The 15,539-nt window shown below is 42.9% G+C and overlaps 1 protein-coding gene across 5 annotated transcripts in view; it reads left to right on the plus strand.

The window, feature by feature from the left end:
* CNGB1 (cyclic nucleotide gated channel beta 1) overlaps window positions 1–15,539 on the plus strand; it is a 119,579-nt gene that overhangs the window by 40,819 nt on the left and 63,221 nt on the right. For all 5 annotated transcript variants that reach the window (XM_019535482.1, XM_019535484.1, XM_019535483.1 and 2 more), the window contains 7 exons: window positions 3,043–3,085; window positions 4,169–4,322; window positions 4,900–4,969; window positions 5,510–5,546; window positions 12,107–12,272; window positions 12,847–12,903; window positions 15,229–15,285. In XM_019535482.1, coding sequence (XP_019391027.1) covers window positions 3,043–3,085; window positions 4,169–4,322; window positions 4,900–4,969; window positions 5,510–5,546; window positions 12,107–12,272; window positions 12,847–12,903; window positions 15,229–15,285 — 584 coding nt within the window. The remainder of the gene's footprint in view (window positions 1–3,042; window positions 3,086–4,168; window positions 4,323–4,899; window positions 4,970–5,509; window positions 5,547–12,106; window positions 12,273–12,846; window positions 12,904–15,228; window positions 15,286–15,539) is intronic.

The raw sequence follows: 15,539 nt of genomic DNA on the forward strand, positions 1-15,539 counted from the left end.
GTAGCACTGGTATTTGTCTCATTGTTATTCTTTTTCAGACCTTTTCCTGAGGCATCAATGAATATTTTACTACATCTGTGTTGACTTTCTAGCTGCTCAGCTGCTGCAGATGCTGTTATAGTTTCTTGGGCCTGGTCCTCACAATAAACTAGGTCATATTAGAATATGAGCTGGAGGAGTCATGTAAACTAACACAATATTAATACAACTTTTAGTAAGAGTAGATGGGGACAAGTTGTATCAACTGCTTGCTGTTAACCCTAGAGTTCCAGGAGGTTTTATTCATAATGTTGACTATCATAATCCATGTCTACATGGACTATGAAATTGAACTGAACTTTTTGTTAGCTTGCACAACTCCTCAAGGTTGTTGTCCCTCTTGATCCAATTTTCTCATGCAGACCAGCCTACAGAGATATTTCCCTCATTTTTTGTTTTCAAACCAGTTTCTTAGACTACTTTAAAAAAAATTAAAGACAAATTCTGCATTTAAAGAACACACAGCTTCTGACTCATAGTGATCAAGGTCCAATATTAAGTTAAATAGCTCAGGACATGGTAAGGGCAGCAGGCTTAAAGTATGATAATACAGTATGGTTTGTAAAGTCTTATGCTGTTCAGCAAATCTCCTAACATATGGACATTCAGTAGTCAGATAAATATAGGAAGAGTCTTAGCTTTGTGCTTCCTGGCACTTGGGATGCAGATAATAATGTTCTTAAGAAAACAACCATTGAATGTGTAGAACATCATTTGACAGATAAGGCTTGATCCTGAGAAGTGCTGAATACCCTTAACAGGCACTGGTGCCAGTAGAAGTTATATGGACTCACATGGCATCTTTCAGGATCAGGCCCTTAGAGCGGCACCAACAAGGCTTTCTTACATATTTAATCTGGGCATCTAATAGGAACCGTTTCCAAGTTTCCATGCTCACAATGTTAACATTATAAGGGTTCTCCTAGTATGTCACATACTACATCATCACTGTTATTGCCCCCAACAGTTGCCAGTGGACCAGCGTTAACACTCTACTTGTTGTTAGTGAAGCTGCACTGAAATGGGAGATATGTCAGGTCTGTTGTAATGACCGCATCTCTGGTCCTACTTAGGCAAGATTCACATTTGGCTTAAACAAAGCTCCTACTAACCCAGTTTTTATAATTACTATTGTTTTACACTAGGTCCTAGAAGCCTCATATGAAATCCATTGTGTTCTGTAGTGTACACACATACAAAAAGACAGCCCTTACCCTTAGGAACATAAATATAAATAGGCAAGACAGAGTGGGACAGAAGGCAAGCACTGCTCTTCATCTTATCAGTGGGGAACTGAACCAGTGGCCGTTTCTATGAGACGCTGACTGTGCAGTCATTGCTGTGCATGGTCATTTAGTACTTGTATAAACAAGTACTGAATGACTGCACAGTAACTGGAGTTACCAGTGCTGAGGAATGGCTTTTTTGTGATGCTGACTGCACAGTAGCTTGTGACTACTGCACACTAGCATCACGTCATGGTTCCTGCCATGTGATGCTACTGTGCAGTAGTCACAGGCTGCTGTGCAGTCAGCATCTCACATAGACATGGCCAGTGAGACTCAGTGGATTACCCTGGGTTAACAGCAGATTGGAGTAAAGCTGAGAAGTGAACCCAGATCTCTCAAGAGCTAGTAAAGTGTTTTGAAAACAAGACTATCCATTTTCTATAGAAACTGCACACAGGGCCATATTTGCTGCCTTGAAGTGGCTGAGGCTCTCAAAGCTTTTTAGTGCACAGACTGCCATCCAGGGCTCTGCTTCTTCCTCCCACAAGCTAAACCATCTGGTTTCAGTATATGGCACCAGTGGTACTCAGGGTGAAATTGCTTTCCTTCTGTCACAGCTCAAACATAAGGCTTTTGCTTATTTAAAGTAACTGAATAATAAACCCTCTGTAGTGTCATTTTTATTTTCAATGTAGAGCAAACTTGAGTGCTTGCATCACAGAGTCTTCCTGGTTAGTTCTTAATGGAAGAGTGGGTCAAGAAGGGATGGCTTGGTAGGCAAATAAAGAACCAATTCTCCTTTGATCCTTTATTGGATTGACCCTGGAGTGTTTTCCTGCTGCTCTTGAAAGAGCGTAGCCTATTGATGCTGAACATTGTCCTGAAAGGACCAGGGCAGGGAGAATGACTTTTCAACATACAAACAGCTTTAGGATTGAAAATAAACAGATTTCTATCGAAAGGCAGGATTCTCTTGCGGAAGCACCTTTAGCTCAAGTAGGGTATGTTCACTTCAAAGTGAGCAAGAAACATTGCCATTCCAGTTCGGTCAGCAAAAGTTCAAAGAGAAACATGTTCCTTCTTTTCCTGTGTTTTGGTCTTTTTAGCCACAGATCTCTTAAGGGAGGAAATACAGAGGATATTCTGTTGAGAGCATTTTGGGAGGCAGAGGGTGCAAAACAAACCACTTTTTTGTTTTAATCCCCATCCTCATCCTCACAACTGCTCAGTTCTACCATTGCACACAGGACTCAATCAATAGAACAACATGGGTGTTAGATCTGTATAGGATCAGAATTGGCATTATTCATAGAGACCAAACATTTCCACTAGCGCTACCACCAATTCACGTGAAGCAGACAAGACCAGGACATCTAGCTGTTGTGCTCAGTGTAAAGAAAAGGGACAGTTTTGATTGCTCTGCAGGATTTTCAGGCTGCCATACCCCCTTGTGACTGTTTAAGATGTATTACATTTTGCCAGGATAATTTTTTTTAATCTCTCTCCATTATGTACTTCCCCTTTGATATCAGAAGGCAGCACTGGGGAAAGTAGATCTGGATTGTGACATTAGCAAGTGCTGGGCAGTCAAGTCACTCCCTCCAATTTGTCCATTTTGTATGTGTTGGCTCTCATTCCTCTGCCAGTATCTCTGCTGTCAGGCTAAGGCTCAGAAAGATGGATGCAGGCTGGGGTGGGGGCTGCTATTGGCTACATCTTCATTTGAATTCAGGAGTCAGTGTGTAAATGGATTTCTTATGTGTCTGTATAACAGGAAGCAAAGGAAAAGAAGCCTGAGGAGACTGCCAAAATAGAAGGTAAGTGATTTCTTTTGGGAAAAGTGGATGTGCTTGACTGTCATCCTTTCTGAAGAGGATACAAATTTTGCTGCCTGAAGTCTTCTAAGAGTTAAGACCCTTCACAAGCACTCTCATTAAGCACTTCCCCTCTTCATCTCAGTCTTGGAGCCTTGAAGCTGCATTTCAGTGAAAAGCAGTAGAAGACTTTTACTAGTGCTGTGGAGATCCAATGTGTGTGGCAGCCCTGTGCTGGTTGATGGGCTAGTACCCACCCTTGCACTCATGGGAAATTTGTACTGCTACAGTGATGAGTTAGTGCTTTCTTGTAGCAAACCTGCCCTGATGCCTTAAGAACATAGAGGAGGAAATCAGGTATGTTGTTCATTGGAAAGTTTTACAAAAATGAACAAAAAGGGCAATCCTGTCCCTCAGTGCTCTGGGGCACTTTGTTTCACCTTCTGAAACATCTCTTTATGCTTTAAAAGGTCAAGTCAAAACTTACATAGACCTTTGTATGTTGTAGTTTTAATTTCAAAAGCCTCCTATCTATTCATTCTTTTCATAGAAGGGTGGTGTTAACTAGAGTTCAAAATGGTGGTGGGCATCTGGGAGCCCTGGAACAGAAACATGACTGCCCCAGTGCTGACACTGGCATGTCTGGTCATGTACTTTGGAAACTCATCAAGACTGTAGCTATCTGTTTCCCCTGTGTTTTGTACAGCACCTGGCACAATACATCTGACTGGGGTCACTAAGTGGGACTAGAATAGAAAAGAAAGATCGTATCCACTCAGAGGGCTACTAGCAGGTGACTGAGTCTTACAGGACTGACTTTTAAATCTGGGGTTCATACAGGGAAAAGTTCTCCCCTCTGCTGGGTATGGCCCTGTGACTGTACCATCTTAATACCATTTACACCCTCACAAGAGACTTTGTAGCTCTGATGAATCCCTTGGCTCTGACCCTTAGCATAAAGAAGACTTTTATCCACAGAGCTTTGCCCTTAAAGGCCTTTAGAGCTGCTGTTTAAAATTAAACTAACTCTGCTGCTTTTCTTCTCTCTGTCTCTCTCTCTCTCTGTCTCTCTCTCTCTTTGTGAAGAACCAAAGCTGGAGCCTAAACTGGAACCGAAGCCGGAGCCTCCACCAAAAGAGAGTGCCAGTGAATCTCTAACTACACAAGAGGCAACTGCAGCTAGCCAGCTGGGGCTTGGAGTCTCTTTTTTCCCTTGGGCTTTAGGTGGTGATGGTAGCAGGTAATGCAGCTCCTTGGTTTCTGTAAATTTGGTTTAGGGTGTGTGAAAGAAAGCTTATGCAAGACACTGTATAACTATAACTATATAGATATGTGTGTGTGTGTGTATATATATATATATATAGAGAGAGAGAGAGAGAGAGAGAGAGAGAGAGAGATATGTATGTATGTATATATATTCCCCCCCCCCAAAAAAAAAAAAAAAAAAGTTTTCTTGGATACTTATGTTCCTTAATGCTCTGAGGCTCTGGTGCTTTCCATTGCTCTTGGCATGCAAGTGTATGTTTACTTGTAGTTGCTTGGTGGGATGCTCTTAACAAGGGAGACACTTTACATGTTGCAAAATTATGACTCAGCATTGCTGGAACCTCCTTGTTAATAGATGTTCTCTTCAGAGTGTAAACAGTAGATAGGAGGATTCATTTCTTGTCAGGGAGCACAGATTGGCACTAAGTATGCCCCAGGGCAGGGTGGTGGGGAGCCTAAAGGGCCAGCATGCCCTACTGATGAAGGAAACGAAGGTTAAATAAAAAATAGGAGAGGGGAAAAAATTGTAATGGAAATTTTCTGCTTGGCAGGATGTTTGACTGGTTTGTTCAGGAACTGGAGAAGATGGTTCCACAGCCTGTGATCAAGCAGGCTGATTCGGTAAGTGGTTAATGGGGTAACGAGTTGGTGCTTCAGCTTTATCTGAGTGCAAGTAGGCTCTTGCATGGTGATGAGTTAGCTGGCCTAGTGCTGAGTTCTGCACTGTCTGAGGGCTGCTGTGCAGTCCTGTCTATCTCAGTGGAGACTGGAGGGGGAGGAGGCCTTTTACGAGCCTAGCTCTGGAGACTTCAGCAGAGCCTATGTGGACTGGGCAAAGTTATCTCCCGCAGTATTTGGGAATCATGCTAGTCAGATGATAAGGTGTTATAAATACATTTTTTAGCAAATAGTCAAGACCTTTGTTTTATATTTCACACAGAAAATTCTTAATAGTATGGCATAGCTAGCTTCATGCTGGGGTAGGGGTTCTGTTGTGACTCACAAGGGAAGGGTGCCATCTACTGAATTGCCAGATGTACTGGATGAGAGAGTAGAATAGTAGCAATACACGGACATGTACATGCACACACATGCACCTGCACGTACAGTGGTGAAAAATAGATGACAGTAATATTTTACTCTATTCTTTTTTCATGTTAGGAAGGAGAAGTGGTAACTGCGTGCCCAGTGGAGGAGAGTAAGTAATCAGTACTTCCCATTACATTACATTATTTCATTCAACAGAGATGTGTACCTTCTTGATCAAGATGAAATGGAAGGAAGGGCTTCAGCAGAGTTAGGAAGATGCCCTTGACCAGACCTGGGTTGGGTTTCATGTTGCAGAGCTTTGAGAGTGAGAACAACGTTGTTAAATTGTCCCCATTGCATTTTTTTAGTTCACTTTGTGGAGTTTGACTTGCAATACATTCTTGATCAGTATCAACCTTTTCTCTCCTGAAAGCTTCCTTGTAGATTTGGGATGTTGTTGTGACTCTCCAAGCCTTTCCTTTATCTGACTCTCTTAGTAAGAGACTTGCATTTTGGGGGTATCTTCTCCAAATGTGAAGAATGTCCCAAACTGAGAAGCCTTGTGATTTTCTTAGTGCTGTTGGAAGCACTTTAAAACACAATTTCTGAGTGAATTTGTTATCTACGTGCATAACTGGGTTACGCCAGAAGGAATTTTCCAATTCCTTAAAGGCTATTGGAATTTGGATCAGATACACACTTATAGCCCCTTCCAAACCACCTCTTTTAAGTTCACTCATGAGGTTTGAGGTCATGTCTTTGGGAGCTTGAGGTGCCCAGACAAAGACATCTTCTGCACAACTAGTAAGAAAATAAGTCTTGCAATAGGTGACATATTTGGGGTCCCTAGTGAGACTGACAGGCAGAGTATGTAGCCTTAACTACAACCTTTCACTAGTAGTGTAACTAGTTGTGGGTCACAGGGACATGAGCCTCAGGTGTTGACTAAGTCGGATTACTGGAACAGAAGTAGGGGCTTCTCAAGACTTCAGCAGCTCTGGTTACCAGTAGCACAGAACAGAGGAACATGGCTAGGACCCAGCAGTCAGTGGGTAGAAGCAGGAGAGGTTGAGTCTCTGGAGGGCAGAGGTTGGACCCTCTGTAGCCAAGTATTTAATCCCAAAGCCAAATTTGGCTTTTTATATTGTTGTTTGGCATGGCTTTTGGCAATTCTGTACTGACAGCCCATAGTGGCTGGAGTCTGGAGCCTCCCCTCTCCTTCCCCCACCCTTCCTCACCCCTCACCTTTATTCCAGTGCCCCACTGCTAGGTCTTCCTCTGCTGCCCACTGCACTACAGAATCTACTTATGTCTGTGCCTTGCTCTACTACTCTTGTACATCACAGCTTTGTAATAAAAAGTGAGGTGATTTCTGTCATGGCTGATTTCACAAAGCAGACATACTACAAAAGAATGCTTTGATATCAGGTGCATAATGCCACCTGAATGTTATATGGCAAAACTGAAGGACTTCACAAGGTCACCTAGTCCAGTCCCCTGCACAAGGCAGGATTGTCTCTGACTAAGCCATCTCAGCCAAGTGTCTATCCAACCTGCTCTTGAAAATTTTCAGGGATGGAGATTCCACAGCTTCTCTAGGTAGCCTGTTCCAATGCTTGACCACCTTCATAATCAGAAAGTTCCTCCTGTTCTCCAATCTAAATTTCTCCTGCTTCAGCATGAGGCTATTGCTTCTAGTCTTGTCCCTATGGCCACAGAGAAAACCCTTTTCTATCCTCTCTATGGTCGTTATTCAAGTATTTGAAGATGGTTATCAAATTGCCCCTCAGTCTTCTCTTCTTCAGATTAAATAACTCCAGTTCTTTTGCCCTTTCCTTATAAATCATGTTTTCCAGGCCTTTTTTATTACTCTCTGCTGGATTCTTTCCAATCTGTCTATGCCACTATTCTTGAAGTATGGGGACCAAAACTGAACACAGTACTCTAGGCAAGGTCTCATCAGTGGCTGCATCTACAAGAGCAGCGGACTGTGCAGTTGTTACTGTGCAGTCATTTAGTACTTGCATAACCAAGTCCTTAATGACTGCACACTACAGTAACCAGTGTTACTGTACAGTAGCTTCCTCGCATGGTTTTTTCAGATGCTACTATGCAGTAACTTGTTATTACTGCATAGTAGCCTTGTGTCATGGTTTGTGCCCATAAATGCTACTGTGCAGTAGGGCTGCGTGAAATGAAACACAAGTTGAAATGGAACAGTGGTGACGGAACAGTGTTTCATTTTGAATTTTGTTTCAGTTTGAAACCTCTGTTCCATTTTTGTTTCGTCAAAACAGTGACGCTGTTTCGAGTTTCACCTATAGGCTATAATGGGGAAGCTTGAAACAGCTTCTCTCATTCAGCAGGCAGATTGGGACCCACGACCCTGGGAGGGCTGCAGGGGCTGTGCCAGTCCTCCCGGGGTTGCGGGCCCTGATCTGCCTGCCAGATGAGGGAGGGACGCTGGGCGTTGTTGCGTGGGTCCAGTGCCAGCACACCACCAGTCCCAGGCAGGAGCATCCAGCTTCTCTCATCTGGCGGGCAGATCGGGGGCCACAACCCTGGGACGGCTGTCAGGGCTGTGTGATCGGGCTCAGTTCACTTCCCCAGCCCAATCAAGCTGGGGAAGGGAACCGAGTCCCATCGCTCAGTTCCCCTCCCAACACTGTGATCCATAGGGCTAGGGAAGGGAACTGAGCCCAATCACTCAGTTCTCCTCCCCAGCACTGTGATTGATTGGGCTGGGGAAGGCAACTCAACCCAGCCCAGTTCCCCTCTCTAGGGCTAGGATCGGGCTGAGGAAGGGAACTCAGCTCAGCTGGACTGAGTTCTCCTCTCCAGCGCTGTGATCCAGGCTAGGGAAGGCAACTCAGCCCAGCTGAGCTGAGTTTCCCTCCCTAACCTGATCCTAGGGCTGGGAAGAGGAACTCAGCTTAGCTGGGCTGAGTTGCCTTCCCCAGCATGGATCGCAGCGCTGAGGAGGAGAACTGAGTGATCGGGCTCAGTTCCCTTCCCCAGCTAATCGTAGCACTGGGGAGAGGGGCTACTTCGAAACTCAGAATGTTTCAAAACTTTTGAAATGTTTCAACTGACCTCGTTTTGTTTCAAGGCTGTTTCGAAGCCCTTTGTTTTGTTTCGATTTCGCTGTTTTGAGCTCAAAATTAGTTGAAACAGTGTTGAAACGAAACAGGTGGTGAAATTTCATACAGCCCTACTGCACAATAGCAATGAGCTACCGTGCAATAGTGTCTCATGTAGATGTGCCTAGTCCTGACTACAGTCAAAGAATCACTTCCCTTGATTTGCTGGTGACACTCCTGTTAATACAACCCAGTATACTGTTGGCCTGTTTTGCAACTGTTGGTGTATACTCAGCTTGTGGTATACTGTAACCCCTCGTTCCTTTTTGCAGTACTGTAGCCTAATCAGTCACTCCCCAGGGTGACATATAGGAAAATATTGTATAGACTGCATAGATAATATAAAGGAACATTTTGCCATTTCAACTTACTTTTGTGCAATGCATGGGTTCATTTTCCTACATTGGTAGTTTAGAGGAATTAGGTAGGAGACTGGATCTTCCTGAGGAGATCTGGATTCCGCTACTCAGTTTGGGTCTGGCACTATGAACATTAGGTGATGTCTCAGATGAGGTATTCTTCCTTTGCACCTTTCCCCGGCATTTGGTAGGGTGGAATGTTGACATCATGAAATGTCTTATCATGCAGCTATGTCCACTTTGCCTTAACTCTCAAAATGAAAAATTATTCTCATGGGATTTGAACAGGGGAAATGCTGAGATGGTAGTGTGTTTCTTTGTGGCTCTCTACTAGGCAGGATACAGAGAAGCACTGGCCCAGGTGTATGAATTCTATTTGCTCTCTGTTGAACAATCAGTGATTGGTGATGCTGGTCACCAAAAAGCACTGATGACTCTAGTTTGTGGCAAATCATATAACCAAAGCTCCTCAATTCATCCTTGTTCACAAAGCCTAGCACAAGGCCAATGCTCTATTTAAGCATCTTTTAAGCCCTATTTTATGGTTTTAAGCGAAGAATCAACTTTATGACAGCTGCATGTACAGGAGAGACTTTCACCCTTCATGTGTAACTGGCTTAAGTCAAATCCCCGATTTGGTACGTTGTGGTATTTTAAATAGCCTTATGTGACACATGAAGGCTTCTTCCAAATCCAAAACAGCAAACATCTTTATTAATATATTCCCTCTCCTTTTGTTTCAGGGGGGAAAGGGGCTTAAAGCCTCTGAAACAAATGGAAAATGAAGACGTGGGAGAATCATCTTTGCACAAAATTAAATTAAACCAACCTGAAGAGAAAAATACAGTTGGGGGTAGAAACAAAGAGAAAGATCTGCAAGTTCCTTTCTAATTACGCCCCATTCCAAACTTAAACCAGGAGTAAAAGCTGAGGCTCAACTAACTCAGTTGCTCCATTTTCAAAAGGGAATTTTAGCTAAACATCTCAGTAGCTGAAGTTGGATGCCCCCTTGGCTGGAGTTAGACGCACAGTAACTGTCTGCCTCTGCTGACTGGAAGAGGAATTTCTGCTACTGGGAAGAACCTGACTCTAATGCCAATTCCAGTCAATAGTATTGTCATTTTCTTCTGTTTTCACTTGACATTGATTTGTCTGGGTATGTCAGAGGCAGAGATTTTGATTCTTCAGAATATGGCTGTAAGGTTTAATTTGTACTGGGTATAAGAGCTGAAAAAGATCCTTTGCACAACCTTCTAAGCATGGATCTTCCTACTGTCATTTCTGAATTCCTAAAATGATTTTAAAGCCACAGCATACCAAAATGTTATCACTTGAAACCTGCTGACAGTTTGAATTTAATTCTGTCAGAAAACCTTAGCACAATACCCAAATAGCACCTAGCTTCTCATCATCAGAGACTTGTGTTCTTTTTCTCCCACTGAAAAGGTAGTTCTGACTTAGCAAGTGGGAAGGGACCTGGTCTGGAACAGAAAATATTAGGTGTATAAATAAGGTTTAAGTGGCACATAGGCTTTGTGGCTGTTCTTTGAGCAGGGCTGTATTTAATGTATCCCAAGCAATTGTGACTTTTCCACAGACAATGTAGCTTTTCTGGTCTAGCCTGCTAAAAAGTTTCAGAGCAACTCTCAGCAGTTAAAACATTCCAAGAGAGGCTATTGTGTGAACTGAACACCTCCAATATACAGACACAGAGGCACAGGCACACACATGCACTCATGCATGTTCTGGGCTGGATTGTTAAAGAACATTGGGTTGGACTTGATCTCATGTGATCCCTCCTAACCCTACTTTTCTATTACTATGATTAGGTACTCTTTTCCACCCAAGTATCATTTACTTTACAACAAGCCAGGCACCCATGATGAGGAGTTCCTATCTATGCAGCTGAAATAATGTTTCTTATCTGTGTATTTATAATGTGCTTGCTACATGGCAACTGAGTAACATTTCTGAATCTTCCCTAGCGAACAAAATCCAGTATTTTTAGCAAAGTGTCTTCTTTTTCTTCTCCTTTGTATTTTAAAACCTGTTTCTGAACAAAATTGACTAAATACATTGTGTGGCATTAGTACAATGCCACCTGGGGTAGTGTTGAGTGAATGTGTATTGGAATTAAAAATAAAATCCAAGCTTTGATCACAAATGTCGTTTTTTCTATTTTTGTGTATTTTTAAATGTCCACACTTTCTTGTTGAACTCTTTGTAGTCTTGGTGGTGTTAATGGGACCCCAAAAATCCCTTCTCTTTTTATAACACCTGATTTGGGTAGTTTTAGTTCTTCCTCTTGTTTTTCTTGCATGCAATTAGCATGTATCTGAGATAACAATGGCTGAGTGGGCCTGACCTAATGGAGGCTGAAGATAATGGGAGGAATCTCATTGACTTCACTGGGCTTTGGAGCAGACCCATGATGACCCTTCCAGAAATGTGGTCCCCCATGTACTTCCCTGCAGCATTGGTTAATGATTGGGCTGTAGAGGTAGTTACTGTTTGCAGTGTAGAATGCCATGTCACAGGCTTAATTACTACTTGGGGATAGCTCATGACTTCAGCAGGTGCTGCTGTCACAGGTGTGCATGAACATGTACATCATTAATAACAGCTCCTGATGGTATTCTGCTTGCTGAGAACACAGGGAGAATAGGCCTATGGGAGAAGATGTTATAACAAGGTGCAGAGCAGGCTCATTTGAGCCCCACTTCCAGCCTCTACACTGGGGTCAGTTTCCAGGATGGTGTTGTGGCCATTCCTGCACTGGAGTGCAAGGGGGCAAGAGCTTTCTGGGTCCTTTCCTACCATTGAGTCCTCATGTAAGAGCAATCAGACCATGGCTTAGAGATGGATGGGCCAGATCCTCATGTCAATCAGTGCGGCTCCTGTAAAATCAACAATTCTACTCCAATTTACTCCGTCACAGGGTTTCTTCCAGTAGTAAGATATATAAATGTAGAGAAACCTATATTTTTATGGTATTTTTATTTTGTCCACGTGTACACTTGTTAGGAACACCTGTTGCAGCTTCAACAGGGCTGAAAGTGATACAAAGTTGGGGAACACTGGGATATGCTGGCAGTCTGGTGTATTTGATGATCCCTGTGCTGAGCAATATTTGTATTAAATGTTGAGAGCTTTAAAAAATAATGTAGATGGATTTGAGTAATGAATGTGCTGCCTTCATTTCACTGCTTCCTCCCCTGTTCCCACTACAGTTTGTATCTTCCCCGAGGAGCAGGGAGAGACCAAACTTGTCATTGAAGACACTGAATCCAATGAAGTTCTAGAAGAGGTGAAACCTTGTGACACTGAGATGGAACTTAAACTGTCTTCTGCTCCTCTCCCTTCAATAGAAGAGGAAACTCAGGAGGAAGAAGAGAGGTAAGAAGAGAAAGCTCATACTGGAAAAGCCACCTTGTATGTCAGATCCTATATTATAAGGAATCAAGCCCTCCAATGTGGAGGACTCAGAGCGTGGAATATGATCCATATGTGTTTTGTTCTTTCCTTACATCCATTCAATATATTGTGTGGGTTACTTAGCACCTGGTGATTTATACAACTAGCTATAAAAGTGATATGCACTGCAAGGACCCAGAGTTACTAAAACAAGCAATTGGCTTTCCTTCCAATTTCTGTGAGATTTAGATGAAAAGAACACAGGAAATCCTAGGCTGAGCTCCATCCAGTGCAGTATTCTGTCTCAGATGGGATACAGCACCAGCTGTTTGAGAGGGTATTGTAACAAACTGGTGTAGGCAATAATGAGACCATCTGTGCTAAGAAGAAAGATTCTTTCTATCCTCTAGTAGTTGGAGGTGGACTTATTACCTGAAGCAGGAGGGGCTGGGTCCCTTGCAATATGTTCTTAAAGTGGTGTTATCATCACTGACAATGCCTGGCCCATTCTCCATATCATTTATCTCAATCTCTTCCTAAAACCTCTCACTTACAGGGTTGTCTGTGGTGACTGGTATGTGTGTCCATCCCCAGAGGTACCCGCAGCTCAGCGGTGAGTTCAGAGACCCATATCTGCAAAGTGCAAAGGGGTTTGGGGTCCTTCCAGGTATAAACTACTTGAATAGGTAGCAAAGACACTGCTGTGCCAGCTTGCCTTGCATTTATTCTAATACATGTCATTTCTGGGCTCTCGTACCTTCAGGCAACTATATGTCAGATGTGCAGAATCTCAGACGCATTGAACTATATTGTGGTTCAGTTACTCCTAGATAAGCGCAAGGATGAGTCCACCAATGTCCTTGCACAATCCTGCAGCTTTTCAGTTTCGTTATTGATTTTAGTGGAGCAGAATCAAATGCTTACACTGCAGTGTAACTGACGAGTTACTAAACTCATCTTCTCCTCACTCTTGTGGAAGGCTCCAGTCTCCAGATTTGAAACGATGCTTAAGAAGCTGGAAGGACTTGATTGTTAACCTTCAGCAGTTACGCATCTGAAAAACAGTAAATAACATTTTCCAGCCAAAAAGTGTTTAGTCATTAATATGCTTCCATAGGCTGTTGTATATTGTACAAGTGCCTTTGAGCCCTCTAACAGAATTTACAGGTGAGGAGAGATTTTCACCTGCTGAATTTCAGATTTTCAATAAAACATCATTGCCCAGCTGAATATCCTGGCTACAGTTGGCTCCCCTGTGGTCACAGATTCTGATCCTATAAAAGAGATTTTCAAACAGAAATGCTGTGCACCAGGATTTCACATTATGAGCTATATGACACGAATATGAAGGAAGGAAATCTGTTCTCCTGTGCGGCAGGAGTTCAGCCTGGCCTATCAGAGGGATCAGGTCTGTGGAGTCAGGAATTTGGTTATGGGAAGGAGTCTGAGGTTGTTTTCCTTTCTTACCCTAAGGGACAAGGTGAGGTTCCTCACAGGAGTGACAGGAAAGGGAAATGGCTTTGATGGCTAAATCCTGCTTGTTTTACCTGACTCTGTGCATAAGGTTAAAATCATGATGGGTATCACCTTCTGAATAATCGCAAGCTGAGTCTAGAAAAAGGAGGCACAGTGTCTGTGCTATGTGCTGTAGTAGGATAACCTCTGGAAAATTGATCAGCACTCCACCTTTGAGCAGGAAACTGGGTGTGGGATCTATCTCTTGGACTATCAACAAGCTATCATTTGAAGCTGTCCACAGAGAAGGAAACTAGTTAATGAGCCTAGTTGGCCAGAGGATGTCAGCAATTCTGTGTGCACTTAAGAAATAGGTGTGTCGCTTACTCTATGCTAGCAGCTAAAATGTGACACAGTGAGGGAGTTGAGCAGCCTGTTGGCTGAAAGATGGGAGTCAATGTATTTTGGGGCTTCCTGAAAGGCTTTCTGGCTAAGTCAGTCAACATTCCTCTGGGAGGCTGCTTGCCAGCATGGCAGGCTAAACAGTCTCCAGAAGGCATCGCCAGTCTGTATCAACACAGACCAGTGGTTTACCTTGTCCACTGCTTGACTGACACTAGCCACTAGCTTCAGAAGAAGGGGTAAAGCTCCCATCATGGATTCTGGCTGTTGCAGTTTGCACAGTAAGGTGCACAGGACTGGAGGTGGGAGGGGGTGACCAGTGGGAACGCTGACTTGGGATAACAACTCTGGTGTTCCTAGAGCTATGCATGAGAATTTAGCTCAGAAGTAAAAGACTGTCTTTTACAAGTGAATTCAGCCTCCAGGTCCTGCTGCTCTGCATGTCAGAAGCTCATTCCTTCTTGCTGATTAGTTTTCCTTAGAATAAATAGCAACTGTGCTAACATAAAATGATTCCCAGAGCTCTGTTCCTTCTGTTGCTGTTTACTGGTGCTTCCTTCCACCCTACTAAAGATAAATGGATTTATGAACATTCATTACACAGGCTTTTTTCCCCCTAATACACAGTCCTGGAAGGAAACGTAGCATTCCACACAGCCAGTCAGCAATTTCCTGCCCTAGAGCACGAATTCCAGTAGGAGGTTTTGTTAAAAAAAAAAAAATGTTGGGGTGGGGGAGAGGGGAAGAGAGAAGACTTCCTGCAGAGCAAATAGAATTTGAAGTTTCCAATATAGTTTGCCCCTATATTTCTTTAATATTTTACATCATTCTTTTGTAGATATTCTTTATTTTCTCCCACATGTTAGTACCTGCCATGAAATACTGTGAAATAAGCCTAGCCAATATTCTCAAGTCAGTCATCTCCAAATGTTTCTTTTGAGATTTTGAGGTGATACATATCTTCCTCTTGCCTACATCATCTTGGCAGAAATGTCTACATCCATAGAGTGTAATTTCAAATAGCCACCTGAAATTCAAAATCTATACATTATATTTACCATAAAAATACTTCCCTTGTAAGGTTGCAGACATCCTATTTCCAGAATGGTAGCGAGGAGGAAGAAACCAAGACTGCAAAGTAAGTGGTGTTCAGAGTTGTAAGCATTCTTTCAAGATTCACTTGAAATGTTTTTATCTTTTAATGAGAAGTAGCTCATAAACAACATATCAACATGACTGTAAATATTGTAAATATTTCAAATAACAGAAATGTGATTATAGAAAGGATAAAGATGGGCTTTTCTCTGTGACCATAGGGCAGGGGTAGGCAACATTTTTTGGCAGGAGTGCCGAAAAACACCACAATGCCTCCATTGGAAGGTGCTGGAGTGC

Source organism: Crocodylus porosus, unplaced genomic scaffold (assembly GCF_001723895.1).
Source record: "Crocodylus porosus isolate Cpor-Errol unplaced genomic scaffold, CroPor_comp1, whole genome shotgun sequence".
Lineage (NCBI taxonomy): Eukaryota > Metazoa > Chordata > Crocodylia > Crocodylidae > Crocodylus > Crocodylus porosus.